At 39.0% G+C, this 13,915-nt stretch overlaps 1 protein-coding gene across 2 annotated transcripts; it reads left to right on the top strand.

Moving 5' to 3' along the window:
• The first annotated feature begins 1,235 nt into the window (after positions 1–1,235).
• Positions 1,236–12,868, top strand: FKBP7 (FKBP prolyl isomerase 7). Of its 2 annotated transcripts, none has more exons than XM_021703101.1 (4): positions 1,236–1,563; positions 2,843–2,994; positions 8,385–8,515; positions 12,533–12,868. In XM_021703101.1, the coding sequence occupies exons 1-4, from the start codon at positions 1,355–1,357 to the stop codon at positions 12,692–12,694; spliced, it is 654 nt and encodes a 217-aa protein (XP_021558776.1). In that variant the 5' UTR covers positions 1,236–1,354; the 3' UTR covers positions 12,695–12,868. The 2 variants fall into 2 exon arrangements, with proteins under 2 accessions (XP_021558776.1, XP_021558774.1); XM_021703099.1 differs by having other exon boundaries at positions 8,382–8,515.
• Positions 12,869–13,915: the final 1,047 nt, after the last annotated feature.

The following is a 13,915-nucleotide window of genomic DNA, read 5'->3' as shown; positions in this document are numbered from 1 at the left end:
AACCTTAGATAGCGACTACTTCATTTAGAATATAAAACATGGAACCAAACTTTGGAATTTATTTTATTCTAGAAATAAGGGCTTTCCCCTAGCTTTTATGATTTTAAGAAATCCTGTTTGGAAATGATCATCTTACATAATGACAATAATTCAGATTTATGAAATGCTGCAGGCTTTAAGCAAAGCAGGCCCAATGCTGCGGTTTTGCTTAGCATAGCCGAGGTAGACGAGGTAGAACGAACTCTCTTCCCAGAACCTAATCCAGGCCTGCGCTGAAGCTTTTCTGATTTGGGTAAAAAGTCTTTGGGTATTCACTGGGAAATCAGGTGAATTGGTGAATGGGTCGAGAGATTGTGTAATAAGTCGAATATAGTTACATGTTAATGATAGAATCCAAGTGATGGCTAGAAGGCCGCGGTGATGGGGTAATAAAATTCAATTTTTCTGTATGTTTGAAAGTTTTTCATACTAAAATATTGGGTGGGGTAAAAGCTGGTTTTGTGTCAAACTTGGTCAAATTCCTGCTGCGCATTAGCTGTGAGATTGGAACAAAAGGCCCAACACTCAAATAACTTCATTTTCTCATCTGCGCACAGCGGATGGTTACCAATCTCGCAGAGCTGGTAAGAGAAGAAACACCGTCAAGTTTTCCCCCAACTCCCACGGGCCCTCAAATCGAGGGCGGCCCCGAGGGGTTGGGGGATAGAAACACAAACCAGCAGCAGGTCCCAAATCGCTGGAGTTGGCTGGTGGGAAACGCCTTTAAAGGGGCGAGGAGCGGCAACACCTCCGTTTACTCGCGACGAGGTGGCCGTCAGATTGTGCGTGGCTTAGCCTGGAACCTCTTAATGCATGCCTCCACCCCGAGAAGGTGCTTTCAAGGACGCCCCAGAAGCAGAATGCTTCCCCCGATGCCCGCCAGTGCCCTAGGGGTCTGAGGAGAAACCTTTTACGCCCAGAAATGACAGCCGCATTCTCTGACTACAACATCCCACCTCCAGGCCGTTTAATTCTTTTGCCGGTTTCATTTTAGGAAACGCGATCATTACCAGCGAACCCTGAGGAAACCTTCTGTAAAATATGCGGATTTAACGAGAAGCGGTGCAAGTGTTCCGTACTGCCTTAACGACTGATGACAGCCATCCAAAGCGCCGGGTACCAGAGGGACAGAACAAAATTCTGTGGCCGAGCGCGCAGCCGGAAGGGGGCGGGGCCATAGGTCGGCCCGCCCCCGGCCCTTTGTGACGTGGAACAATGCCTGCCACGCGTCGGAACTCAGCTGCTTTCGCAGCGTCTGGGCACAACTGACACGCGTGAAGGAACGCCGTGTCATCTGAGGCCAACTTCAGGAATCATGCAGTTTCTCTTAAGATTAATCGTTTTCTTTTATGTATGGGGCATTTTTACTGCTCAGGGACAAAAGGAAGAGGAGAGCACAGAGGAAGTGAAAATCGAAGTTTTGCACCGTCCAGAAAACTGTTCTAAGACAAGCAAGAAGGGAGACCTGCTAAATGCCCATTACGACGGCTTCTTGGCTAAAGACGGTTCGAAATTCTACTGCAGGTAGGAAATGCTGTGAATTGCCCCGGTGTCCGGTTGATGCATGAAATCTAGGCTCCCTCTACCAACCAGAAGCTAGTGGTTGGTTAATTGGTTTGTTCTTGTTATTTAACAGTAAGAGTTGAACCTTTTATTCCTGGGGGGTGGGGAGGGGCATTCCTACTGATACGCAGTAGTTCCCTATTGAACTATTACTTTTTAAATTATTAAAAATGTTGGCTGAAGAGATTGTCGGAAATACACTACATACACACGCACCCCGACCACCGCCACCACCCTTGGGATCCACAGAAGGGTAAGTCATGGTACTGTCTGTAAGGATGTTCTCAGCATTTTTTTTGGCCATTTGTTGGAGTCTCTTTACAGAGGATTAGGTAGGGTAGTTTAAGAGATTTTATCTGGCCTTCAGAAGCATGATATTTACAGACTGAGGGCCACTTTCCAACCGTATCCAAAAACCACGACAATAACTTTCACTGGTGTCTTCTGGGCCCTGTGTTTTCTCATCTCCCCCCTCACCTCACCACTGCCAGCTCTGATTTAATTGAAAGTTTATTACTCAGAGGAAGAATGGCTTTTCTTCATTGGTGCTATTACCCTATAAAGATAGGATTGGGGAAAGTTAGTTCTTTCGATTTGGAAGAAAATAAATAAATTTAATAAGAAAAGGTACAAATTCTAATTATTGTTCAAATGACTTTTTGAGGCTAAACCTGCACTATCATTTTTTAGAACAAACTCAGAAAGATTAAATGAGTTATTTGGACAAGCCATGCAGCTAGTTTGAGGCCGGAGACCCATTAAAAAGGTAACTATTGAATAGTTTTTGCAAGATGGCAATAAAAAAGATAATGACATGACTCCTAATGACTAGCTCTGGGCAAATCATACTTCTTTCTGGCTATTATGAAAGAAGTTTGAGCCAAACATCCCGCTAAGGGGTTCAGAATGAATACTAATAGGGGACAAGAAAGAAGACTTCAATTTTAAATTATAACCTCATGTCCAGATGTATTTTTTTAAGATTATTTATTTATTTACTTGTCATAGAGAGAGATAGAGAGAGCACAAGCAGGGGGAGCTGCAGGCAGAGGGAGAAGCAGGCTCCCCGCTGAGCAAGGAGCCCGATGCAAGGCTTAATCCCAGGACCCTGCAATCATGACCTGAGCAGAAGGCAGAGCTTAACTGACTGAGCCACCCAGGTGTCCTGTCCAGGTTTATTTTAAAGTTCGATTTCATTTTTCTTAAAATCAGCTTACCTAAGTGTTGTTTTTTATTATAGCCGGACACAAAATGAAGGCCACCCCAAATGGTTTGTTCTTGGTGTTGGGCAAGTCATAAAAGGCCTAGACATTGCGATGATGGATATGTGCCCTGGAGAGAAGCGGAAAGTGATTATACCCCCTTCATTTGCATATGGAAAGGAAGGCTATGGTAAGGTGTTTTAATATTGTATCTCTAAGTTATATTTAAAAATAAATCATAGCTTTGGGTATATATCCAAAAGAATTGAAAGCAGGGTCTCAAATATTTGTATACTCATGTTAATAGCAGAACCATTCATGAATAGCCAAGAAAAGGAAATAACCCAGTGTCCATTGACAGATAAGTGGATAAACAACACATATACACATAAAATAGAATATTATTCAGCCTTAAAAAGGAAGGAAATTATTCTACATGCTACAACATAGATGAACCTTGAGTACATTGACTAAGTGCCCAATCACAAAAAAACACTGTATGATTTCATTTGTGTGAGGTATGGGGAATAGTCAAATTCAAAGAAGAGTGGTTGCCAAAGTGCTGGGGAGAGGGTGGAATAGGAGAAGTAGTTTAATGGGTATAGAGTTTCAGCTCTCCAAGATGAAATAGTTCTGGAGATTGGTTGCACAGCAATGTGAATATATTGAACTGTACAATTAGAATGGTTACAGTGGTAAATTTTATGTTACATGTATTTCTCACAATTAAAAATTTTTGAATCACTAAAAACAACCAAATAAAATAAAAAACCACAAAGGAAATAGTTACAGAATCATAGGGCCCGATAAACTAGCTGTATCTAGTCCAGTCCAGCATGGTCCCCACTTTCTACATATAAAGAAAATAAGACATCGTTGGAAGATAGCTCTCTGACCAGATTTCTTTCCCTCATATAGTGGCAGTACTCATAAAGATCCTGTATATTCTATAAGCTCTACCTTAGTCATTTTTATTTGTTTTAGTACATGTTATTTTATTAATTATTACATAAATGTCTATAGTATATACCTGAGGTAAGCAGTACAAAAGTCAAATTCATGAAACTCGGGAAACTGAAACATATGATCTTAGAGTAAAAGGACAGCACTGGAACGTAGTAAAAAGAGCATCTGAATATTAAAAGCTGTCAGGGCGCCTGGGTGGCTCAGTTGGTTAAGCGACTGCCTTCGGCTCAGGTCATGATCCTGGAGTCCCCAGGATGGAGTCCCGCATCAGGCTCCCTGCTCAATGAGGAGTCTCCTTCTCCCTCTGACCCTCCCCCCTCTCATGTGCTGTCTCTCTCTCTCTCATTCTCGTTCTCTCAAATAAATAAATAAAATCTTTTAAAAAAATAAAAATAAAAAGCTCTCAGTCACTAATCCCCAAATTCAGGAGCAGCCTTGAAATATGGAAGAAATGAACTGCTGCTTTCAATATCTTACCTATTTTTAAAATCCTATTGTAAGATCTGAGAACCTAGGTAAAGCAGATAAATGGGGAAAATTTTTGCAACTACTGTGAAGACTCACTAACCAATAATAAAAATGACCTAGCCCTAGAAATAGGCAAGCAGCCCACTAACAAAAAAAATACAAATGACCTTTAAATCTATGGGAATACTTAGTTTCATTAATAATTAAATAAAGGGAAATCAAAACAAAATGAGACACCATTTTCACTCATCAGATTGTCAAAGGCATAAAAGTTAGCACAGGTATAGAAAACCAGCATTCTCATGCATTATTGCTGGGAATGTAAGTCACTTGACCTTTCTAACCATTTCTATCAAGATTTAAAAGCACAGGGGTGCCTGGGTGGCTCAGTCGTTAAGCGTCTGCCTTCAGCTCAAGTCATGATCCCAGGGTCCTGGGATCAAGCCCCACGTTGGGCTCCCTGCTCAGCAGGAAGCCTGCTTCTCCCTCTCCCACTCCCCCTGCTTGTGATCCCTCTCTCGATATGACGCTCTCTGTCAAATAAATAAAATCTTTAAAAAAAAAAAAAAGATTTAAAAGCACATATCCTCTGACCCAGTAGTTCTAGTTACAGGAATGTACATTCAGGTATATATAAAAGAACATTCATTACGGACTTTTATTTGGTGGCAAAAAACTGGAAACTACCTGAGTATCCATCAATAGGGAATTAGTTAAATATGGTATAGCTATACAATGGATTATGGTGCAGCCAATAAAAAGAATGCTATAGAACCATATGTATTAATTTGTTAAAAATAAAGTGGGATGGGGCACCTGGGTGGCTCAGTCGGTTAAGTGTCTGCCTTCTGCTCAGGTCATGATCCCAGGGTCCTGGGATCAAACCCGCATTGGGCTCCATGCTCAGCGGGGAGTCTGCTTCTCCCTCTCCCTCTGCCCCTCCTCACCTCCCCCACCCATGCTCATTCTCTCTCTCTCAAATAAATAAATTAAATCTTTAAAAAAATAAAAATAAAATAAAGTGGGATAGAATGTATTCATGCAAGGAGTATTTATTACGCATCAATGCCAGGCCCTGTTCCAGGCCTTGAGCATAAGCCAATGTACAAAGAAGAAACCATTTCCTATCCTCAAAGATCTTACATGTGAGGGGGAGAATTTCACATATGCATCATGAATCTACACAGATTATATGTGAAAGGATATACAGTCACCTGATGACATTAAGTGTTCCTGAGAAGGAAACCTGAGGGTCAAGAGTAAGGAGATTTCTTCTTACTCTCCAATATTTTGTACTGTTTAAATTTTTTGCCATGTGCATGTATCAATTTTTCCAAAATTAAAAATTTTTTCAATTGCCAAAATTAAAAATGGAGCTGAATAAAGAGGGAAAGTTTTTAAAAGGGGGAAAATGGTCAGCCTGGCAGAGGGATGGTTTTTACTTTGCATTCTCAATTAGGTCTTTGCTCGCTGTTGCTGTGTGAAGACTAGAAAGAATCATTCCCTCCTCATAATATTTAGAATCCTTGCTAACTCCACCTATTTGAAATATTTAGTATATAATTGAAGTCATTAAAGATTAGTTTTCTACGATGAGATACTGTCATTACTCCCAAAATTTCGTTGAATGGCACACTCTCTTTGAGGCTGTTTTGTTAATTCATTAATAGTAGCAATCCCCTCACCTGTTCTTTCCAGCAAGAGCAGGGGATCCCTGCCCCAAACTGGATTGCAGGGAGGTTGGTGGCACAAGGCAGACCCAATCAGACTGAAAACTCCCAAGGAGACAGTTCCAGGTAACTACAGCTTCGTTCTCAATGCTTTTGGCCAGTCATTTGGTCCCATCAAATAGCTTCCATGGAACCATAATTTGTACATCCTATTTTTAGTTGTAGAGGAATCTGGGAGAGGGAGAGAAAAAAAATTGAAGATAAATTAAATTGAATGCAATACTTGCCCAAAAATATTGTCGTAAGTTGAGGCCAATTCCAGGCAAGATGATACAGGCAAAGTTTGCCTTTTAGACTTTTTAATCTCATTTTAACCACATCTCTCATCAATATGTGCTCATCCATTCTATCGGGCCCCCTTTCCCTATAGCAAATGACCACTTAGTTATCCTTTTTGTAAACTAGTTTATGCTTAGCTATGAATGACTACCCAGGCTGCCTAAGCTATTAATAAACCAGAGCGTTGCTGCAGAGAGGTACAAGTTTAACTTTGAAGAAGTTAGTTCGTATTCAGTTTGAGGTGTCCCCAATAAACCTAAAAATGATGAATCTCATTAGTAACACCACCAGCACTTTTGTTTTACACATAAGGAAACTGTGGCCCAACAAAAGTATGTTCTTTGGAACATACTTAATTGCTGGCTTACCTGCATTATAATAGGTGGGATTAGATTACGTAAAAATTGCGGTGGAGCATTACAATAGGTAGGATTAAGTTATGTAAAAATTGCAGTGGAGACCATACATAATGCTTAACAAACCACTTCTTGTCAAATAAGCTTTTTTAAATAAGTTGTTATTGAGACCTAACATGAGCTCTAACTATTTTAGGCAGTACTTGAAGAAGGCTTTCCTCTGTGCAGGACCCTTTCTTCATATGACAGAGCACCCTGCATGTCCTGAAATGCATGTGACTTTTAGTGCTTTAATTAACAGTACAGTGGTATGTATAGATTCTTTACATTAACTCCTACGTCTTTGATCTGCTTCTCTAAATACAAATAATTCTATAGCAAATTCACCTTTTTCTCCTTTTTATGCTCTAATTTCTTTGTAAGACAAAACCTAATTGGCAGTATTTTCTGTATTTACAGTGCAATTATTCAGAAACTTCATATGTACGTGTAATATTTTTTCTTAAGAAATTTGAATTTGTGTTTTGAGGTTGTCTTTATTATCATTAGTTATTTCCCTGTTGTAAGGAGATTGTAACTGGACAGAATAAGAATGGATTTTGTAAAAATGATCATTGAGTTCATCTCTACCTTTTTTTATTCTAAAGTCAGGTAATAGGTGGTTACATAGCTTGGAACTTCATTAGTCATAGGATGCATGAGTAGATTTTTCTATGTCCTGGCTTTGGAGATGACTGATCCAGTTCTCCTTTTGGCTATAACTTTCAAGCTCTTTTCTCTTTGGGTTATATAAATACTTTAGCAAGAATTCTCGACTTTCATTAAAGAAATTACTATTTCCTTTAGAGAACAAGCAGCCATTTTAAAAATAAGCCATAGGGGCATTCGTTCAACAAATATTTGAGCGCCTATAATGGACGAGACTCTGGGAGACTCTGGGCAATATTGGTGACACAAACTAACCCCTGCCTCTTAGCCCATCATTTCTACAGGTTATTTTTATGAAATGGTCATCTGAAATAGCCCAGAGCTTGCTAAGATCATCTGTGACATGATGTCACAGATGAGTGAATGGGTTAACTTTATTCAAGAGGACTGTTCAACTTAATAAAACTTTTTATTGTGATTAGAGATTTTATAAAATTGTTACTGTTATTCTGTCATTGCACTTATTTTTTAATGTCTACAAAGGATTTGAAATACATTGAAACGTATGTTTTATTCATGCTTCCAAATAACTATACAATATCATTTTTTTTTTAAAGATTTTATTTATTTGAGAGAGAGAGAGAGAGAAACAGCATGAGAGGGGAGAAGGTCAGAAGGAGAAGCAGGCTCCCCGCTGAGCCGGGAGCCCGATGTGGGACGCGATCCCAGGACTCCGGGATCACAACCCGAGCTGAAGGCAGTTGCTTAACCAACTGAGCCACCTAGGCGCCCCTACAATATCATTTTTTAAAAGATTACTGATTTACACTTTGAAATTTTTCTGCCCCTGCATTTCTTCTCTGCACTAGCTCTCTTCTGTATAATAATGGGGCATATTAATAAAAATTTCATGAGTTGTATTTATTTTAATTCAATCAGGAAATAATGACCCACGAGGTCCTTAAAACTGATTTGGTTTAAAAACATGGAAAAAAATTTCTTAAAAGTGTTTGGTAAGCAGTTTTTATAAATATGAAATAATATAATCATAATGCTATAATGGCTATTCATGAATAAATATTTGAACATTAACTTCATGTAAGTTAAACTGTTAAAAATTATACCTTTAGCAGAAGGCAAGATTCCACCTGATGCAACATTGATTTTTGAGATTGAACTTTATGCTGTGACCAAAGGACCACGAAGCACTGAAACATTTAAACAGATAGACACGGACAATGACAGGCAACTCTCTAAAACAGAGGTAATTCAAACAAATCCCATGTGTACAGTCTATTTTTTTCATCACAATTTAAATACATCTCTGTTACATCTGTTATTTTTTAGTTCTGCTGAGCATGGGCTGATTACTTTGCTTTTATAGAGCTGGTTACTAAAAAATCTAAGCTCTAAGAAGAAAATGTGCTTTTTCAATATAAAACTTGTAATGAGTCATCCTGTTCAGTTGCCTTTCTCCCTGCCAGAGGGTCATTAAAATACCAAGCTAGGGGCGCCTGGGTGGCTCAGTCGTTAAGCGTCTGTCTTCAGCTCAAGCCATGATCCCAGGGTCCTGGGATCGAGCCCCACATCGGGCTCCCTGCTCAGCAGGGAGTCTGCTTCTCCTTCTCCCATTCCCTCTGCTTGTGTTCCCTCTCTCGCTGTGTCTCTCTCTGTCAAATAAATTAATTAATTTAATTAAATTAAATACCAAGCTAATCTCTACAGGGAGAGATGATCATTGTGGGGATTACATGAGATTAGGAAAAGAGCTAGCAAGAATTTGAATTGTGTGCACTAGAAAGTTGTAAGCAGGAGCCAGGAGTTCACGAACTAGCTTCTGCGTTCCAGTTAGTCTTTTTTTTTTTTTTTTTTAAAGATTGTATTCATTTAGGGGCGCCTGGGTGGCTCAGTCGTTAAGCGTCTGCCTTCAGCTCAGGTCATGATCTGGAGTCCTGGGATCAAGCCCCACATCAGGCTCTCTGCTTGTCGGAAAGCCTGCTTCTCCCTCTCCCACTCCCTCTGCTTGTGTTCCCTCTCTCGCGGTGTCTCTCTCTGTCAAATAAATAAATACAATCTTTAAAAAAAAAAAAAAAGATTGTATTCACTTATTTGTCAGAGAGAGCGAGCACAAGCAGGGGGGGCAGCAGGCAGAGGGAGAGAGAGAAGCAGGCTCCTTGCTGAGCAGGGAGCCTGGTGCAGCACTCGATCCCAGGACCCTGGGATCATAACCTGAGCCCAAGTCAGATGCTTAACCGACTGAGCCACCCAGGCGTCCCTCCAGTTTTTCTTATATATGAATTGAGGGATTAATAAAGATGTCAGAACAGTAATAGTCATCTTCTTCTGTACTTTCTCAGTACCAAGTACTACTATAAGCACATTAGTATGTGAACTCACTTAATCTTTATGACAGTTTATGAGATAGACACTTGTCATTATCTCTATGTTATAGAAGGGGGAAATGATGCCCAGACTAAGTAACTGGCGTAAGGTCACACCACTCTAAGTGGCAAAATCAGACTGCAACCCAGCAGTCTGGCTCTGCTATTTTGCTCTTTCTTTCTTTTCTTTTTTTTTCTAAGATTTATTTATTTATTTTAGAGAGAGGAGGGGCAGAGGGAGAGAGGAACTCAAGCAGACTCTGTGCTGAGCAAGGAGCCTGACACAGGGCTCGATCTCACAACCCTTGGCTAAAACCAAGAGTTGGCTGCTTAACCGACTGCACTAGCCAGGCACCCCTGCTACTTTGCTCTTAACCATGGCCTACCCTGCCTCTTTCGGGGGAGTTTCCAGCATAGATGTTTCAGGGCTAATGTTTGTACTGTTGAAGGCTGGTGCCTTACTTAGTCCCACTGACTATACCCTTTTTGCTTAAATTGAATAACCCAGTTGTCTCGCCTCTTATTTGGAGACAGTTTAACATGCATGACTCTACCACCTAAGGAACAGAAGGTACCTGAGTCATTGATTTCAAGAGACAAGTAAGCCCCCTTTCTCTGTTTCTTTTTCCTCTCCCTCTCCAGTCCTTCCCCCACCCTGATTCTACTTCCTCCTCCAGGATATTAGTAAGGACTTTCCCCTGAAGCTCCTTTGTTGCTCAGCCGTGGAAGAGGGATATGTGAATGAAAAGATCCCCTGTTCCTTAAGAAGAAGGACAATCAGAGGGGTAGCAAACCCATGCCAGTACATACTTTGCGTTGACTCCTCATGAGTTTTAGAGTAAACAGCAGCAGATGAATTCACACAGCACCCAAGAGCTCAGCCAGGGCACATAGACCATTCGTTACCAAATGAACACAAAGAGGCACATTCTGCAGTATGAAGACTCTTCAGTAGGTCTTGTGGGATCTTTAGTTCTTTCTGGAAAATAAAGGTAGAGAAAGTCCAAAACAGTGACCTGCTTAGCAACAGTCTGTCCAGATGTCTTTCAGGTATCAGCTGCATTATCACTAGATGGTAAGCGTGACTTTCACATGCGTGAATGATAATAACTGTCTTTCACTGACATCTATAAACATTACTCTAATCCTCACATCAATACTACCAAAGAGATACTGTTTCCCTCCTTTTACAGATGACAAAATTGAGGTCCAGAGAGGTTAAATTATTTGTCCAAGATCACACAGCAAGTACATGACAAAGCCTAGATTTGAAACATGAACTAAAACTACCTCCCTTCATCATCAGAAAGATTGAGTCAATTTTTTCTTTAGTATAAGGTGAGAGAGAAGAGGAACACAGTATTTTTCTTAAATTATGAAGTAGAAATAGTGTGGAACTCATTGCCAGCAAAATTAAGGTTATGTTCTTACCCGCTGCCTTTTTGTACCTGTCTACTACAGTGTACTCGAAAAGTACGTCCTGAGAGCCAGTAATATTGGTTATGAAAATCTATTTACTTAGAAACTGAGGAATATTTGAGGTTCTTTAAAATTCTTTTCACCTACATAGGATTGCTAAGGCTCAACTGGAAGAAAAAATGTATCTCCCTCAATAGGACTGAAGTCTCACTTGAGAACAGTTGATCTATCCTTCATTAAGATCCACTGATCATTCTAAAATAAAGTCTACTCATGATGGACTGAGTTGGGATACATACTGCTAAAAACCTGTCAGAGTTCAACTTCAGCTTTCAAAAATACTCTTGCCTTTAAAATACCCAGACTTGCTGAACAGCATTTCCAGATTATTGCATATTGCTTTCTTTAGTTATTATATCTATTAGTACTTTCCATTGGAAATAGAATTGAGTCACATATATAATTTAAAAATTTTAGTAGCCACATCTTAAAAAAGCAAAAAGAAACAGGTGAAATGAATTTTAATACTGTTTTGTTGGGCGCCTGGGTGGCTCAGTTGGTTAAGCGACTGCCTTCGGCTCAGGTCATGGTCCTGGAGTCCCGGGATCGAGTCCCACATCGGGCTCCCTGCTCGGCGGGGAGTCTGCTTCTCCCTCTCCCACTCCCCGTTTGTGTTCCCTCTCTCGCTGTGTCTTTCTCTGTCAAATAAATAAATAAAATCTTAAAAAAAAAAAATACTGTTTTGTCTAACTAAATATATCTAAAATATTTCCCTTTCAACATGAAATCAATGTAAAAATTATCGATTATTTTTTATTGTCTTTAAAATTTGTTGTGTGTTTAACCCTTAGAGTAGCATATCTCTGTTTGATCTAGCCATGTGTCAAATGTTTAGTAGTCCCATGTGGCTAGTAGAAATGTCATATTATACAGAGAAAGAATACTTAATACCTGTTCTTTATTTGTTCTTATTATTATAGAGATTGCCATAGTTATGTAGATTTGAAGGAGAGTTATAGAAGCATAGAAAAATTAGGAAAATTAAATTTTATTTCAAAACCTATGGTTGAATTTTATTGATAATACAATATATGCATTAATTTTAGAGATTATAAAAATGCCAATTTGGGTTTTATTCACTATTAGAAATCTTTAAGAATGATTTTCCTGATTTTCCTTTCATAATGTGGACAGTATAGATTATTGGAAAACAGTTTCAACAAAACTCAATTCAGATGTTAATCTTTGAGTATGTACCCCTAACCATCTATAACCTCAGGCGAAGCTAATTTGAAGATGTTTCTTTTCAGAAAAATTGCTTCAAAGGTTAAAGGAATAAAACCTTAAACAGTTTTTAAAAATTTTATATCACTTATTGTAAGTAGCCTTAGAGTTGAGTTTCCTTATGTAAACATTTCCTTAAAGTTACTGAAAATTTACTGTGGTACTTTTTTGTTAAAGACATTATTTTGGCCCTCTAGATAAATCACTACCTGAAAAGGGAATTTGAAAAAGATGACAAGCCACGTGACAAGTCATATCAGAATGCAGTTTTAGAAGATATTTTTAAGAAGAATGATCATGATGGTGATGGCTTCATTTCTTCCAAGGAATACAATGTATATCAACATGATGAACTATAGTATATTTTTATTTCTAAATTGTCTTAACTACTTACTGTACTTTATATATAAAACAAAGTCACTTTTCTAGAACTTGTATTTTGTTTTCTTCCCATGAGAACATATTTTGATCCCCTCAATACGTGTAATTTTGACATAATAAATGTGCGTTATTTTGCAAATTTAACATTCAGGAAAGGTATAATTGTGTTTCCTACTGCTTTATTCTGTGAACACGAATTGCAGCACCATGAAATAGACCTCCATGTCCCAGTGGTCAGTTCTCCCCCTTCAGGAGATAGGAGGACACCTATGTCAAAATTTACAAGTTCTTCCCAGCTCTAACCTTAACAACATGTATAAATATTTAAATATCCAATTTTTAACGTTTGATTGTAAAAATGCCCCATATATTGAAAATATTCATTAGGACCCAGGAATGAACATTTCATTTGTTTATACATTTCATAGCATTACAAAGAGGGATATAAAAATCAGAGGACTAAACAGATTTTCCTTTTGTATGCATATAGGAAAATACTAGTTGTATAGCTCTGTCCCATAGAGAGCCTTAACACAGTCTCTGTACTTTCTGGTACAAGCTCTGGCCTTTGGTCATTATTCCAATGGAGAATGTTTATTTTTTTTTTAAAGATTTTATTTATTTATTTGAGAGAGAGGAAGAGAGCACAAGCTGGGGGAGGGGCAGAGGGAGAGGGAGAAGCAGGCCTCGATCCTAGGACCCTGGGATCATGACCTGAGCCGAAGGCAGACACTTAACAACTGAGCCACCCAGGTGCCCCTTCAATGGAGAATGTTTAAAGGTAATTGATCAGACCAAAGACTTTGTGCCTCTTACATAGCAGACATAATGAAATCATACTGCTCTGAGTCTGTACTCCTTTAGAGATCATTATAAATATGCTACCTCCTCTTCCTTCTTGTAGGCCTTTAGATCTACCATCCCTAACTTTTTGTCTTGATCGTTTTAAGTTAATGCCATGGTATTTCTTAGTTTCCAGTTCCCTTTCTCTATGTACCTCTATCCTATGTCACTTCATTTTACGATATTCTTGTTCTTGATCATGAATGAGCATTACATACTGCTACCCCATCAAATTTTTGAAAATGCGTAGAATTTATTTTACACGTGAGGATATCAAATGAGGATACATCATCTAAAACTAATGATGTAATGTATGGGGATTAACATAAGAATTTAAAAAAATGAGGATACAAACG

This window comes from Neomonachus schauinslandi, chromosome 3 (genome assembly GCF_002201575.2).
Source record: "Neomonachus schauinslandi chromosome 3, ASM220157v2, whole genome shotgun sequence".
Taxonomy (NCBI): Eukaryota; Metazoa; Chordata; class Mammalia; order Carnivora; family Phocidae; genus Neomonachus; species Neomonachus schauinslandi.
The sequence above is the reverse complement of the archived record's forward strand: the minus strand, read 5'-3'. Positions and strand labels throughout refer to the sequence as shown.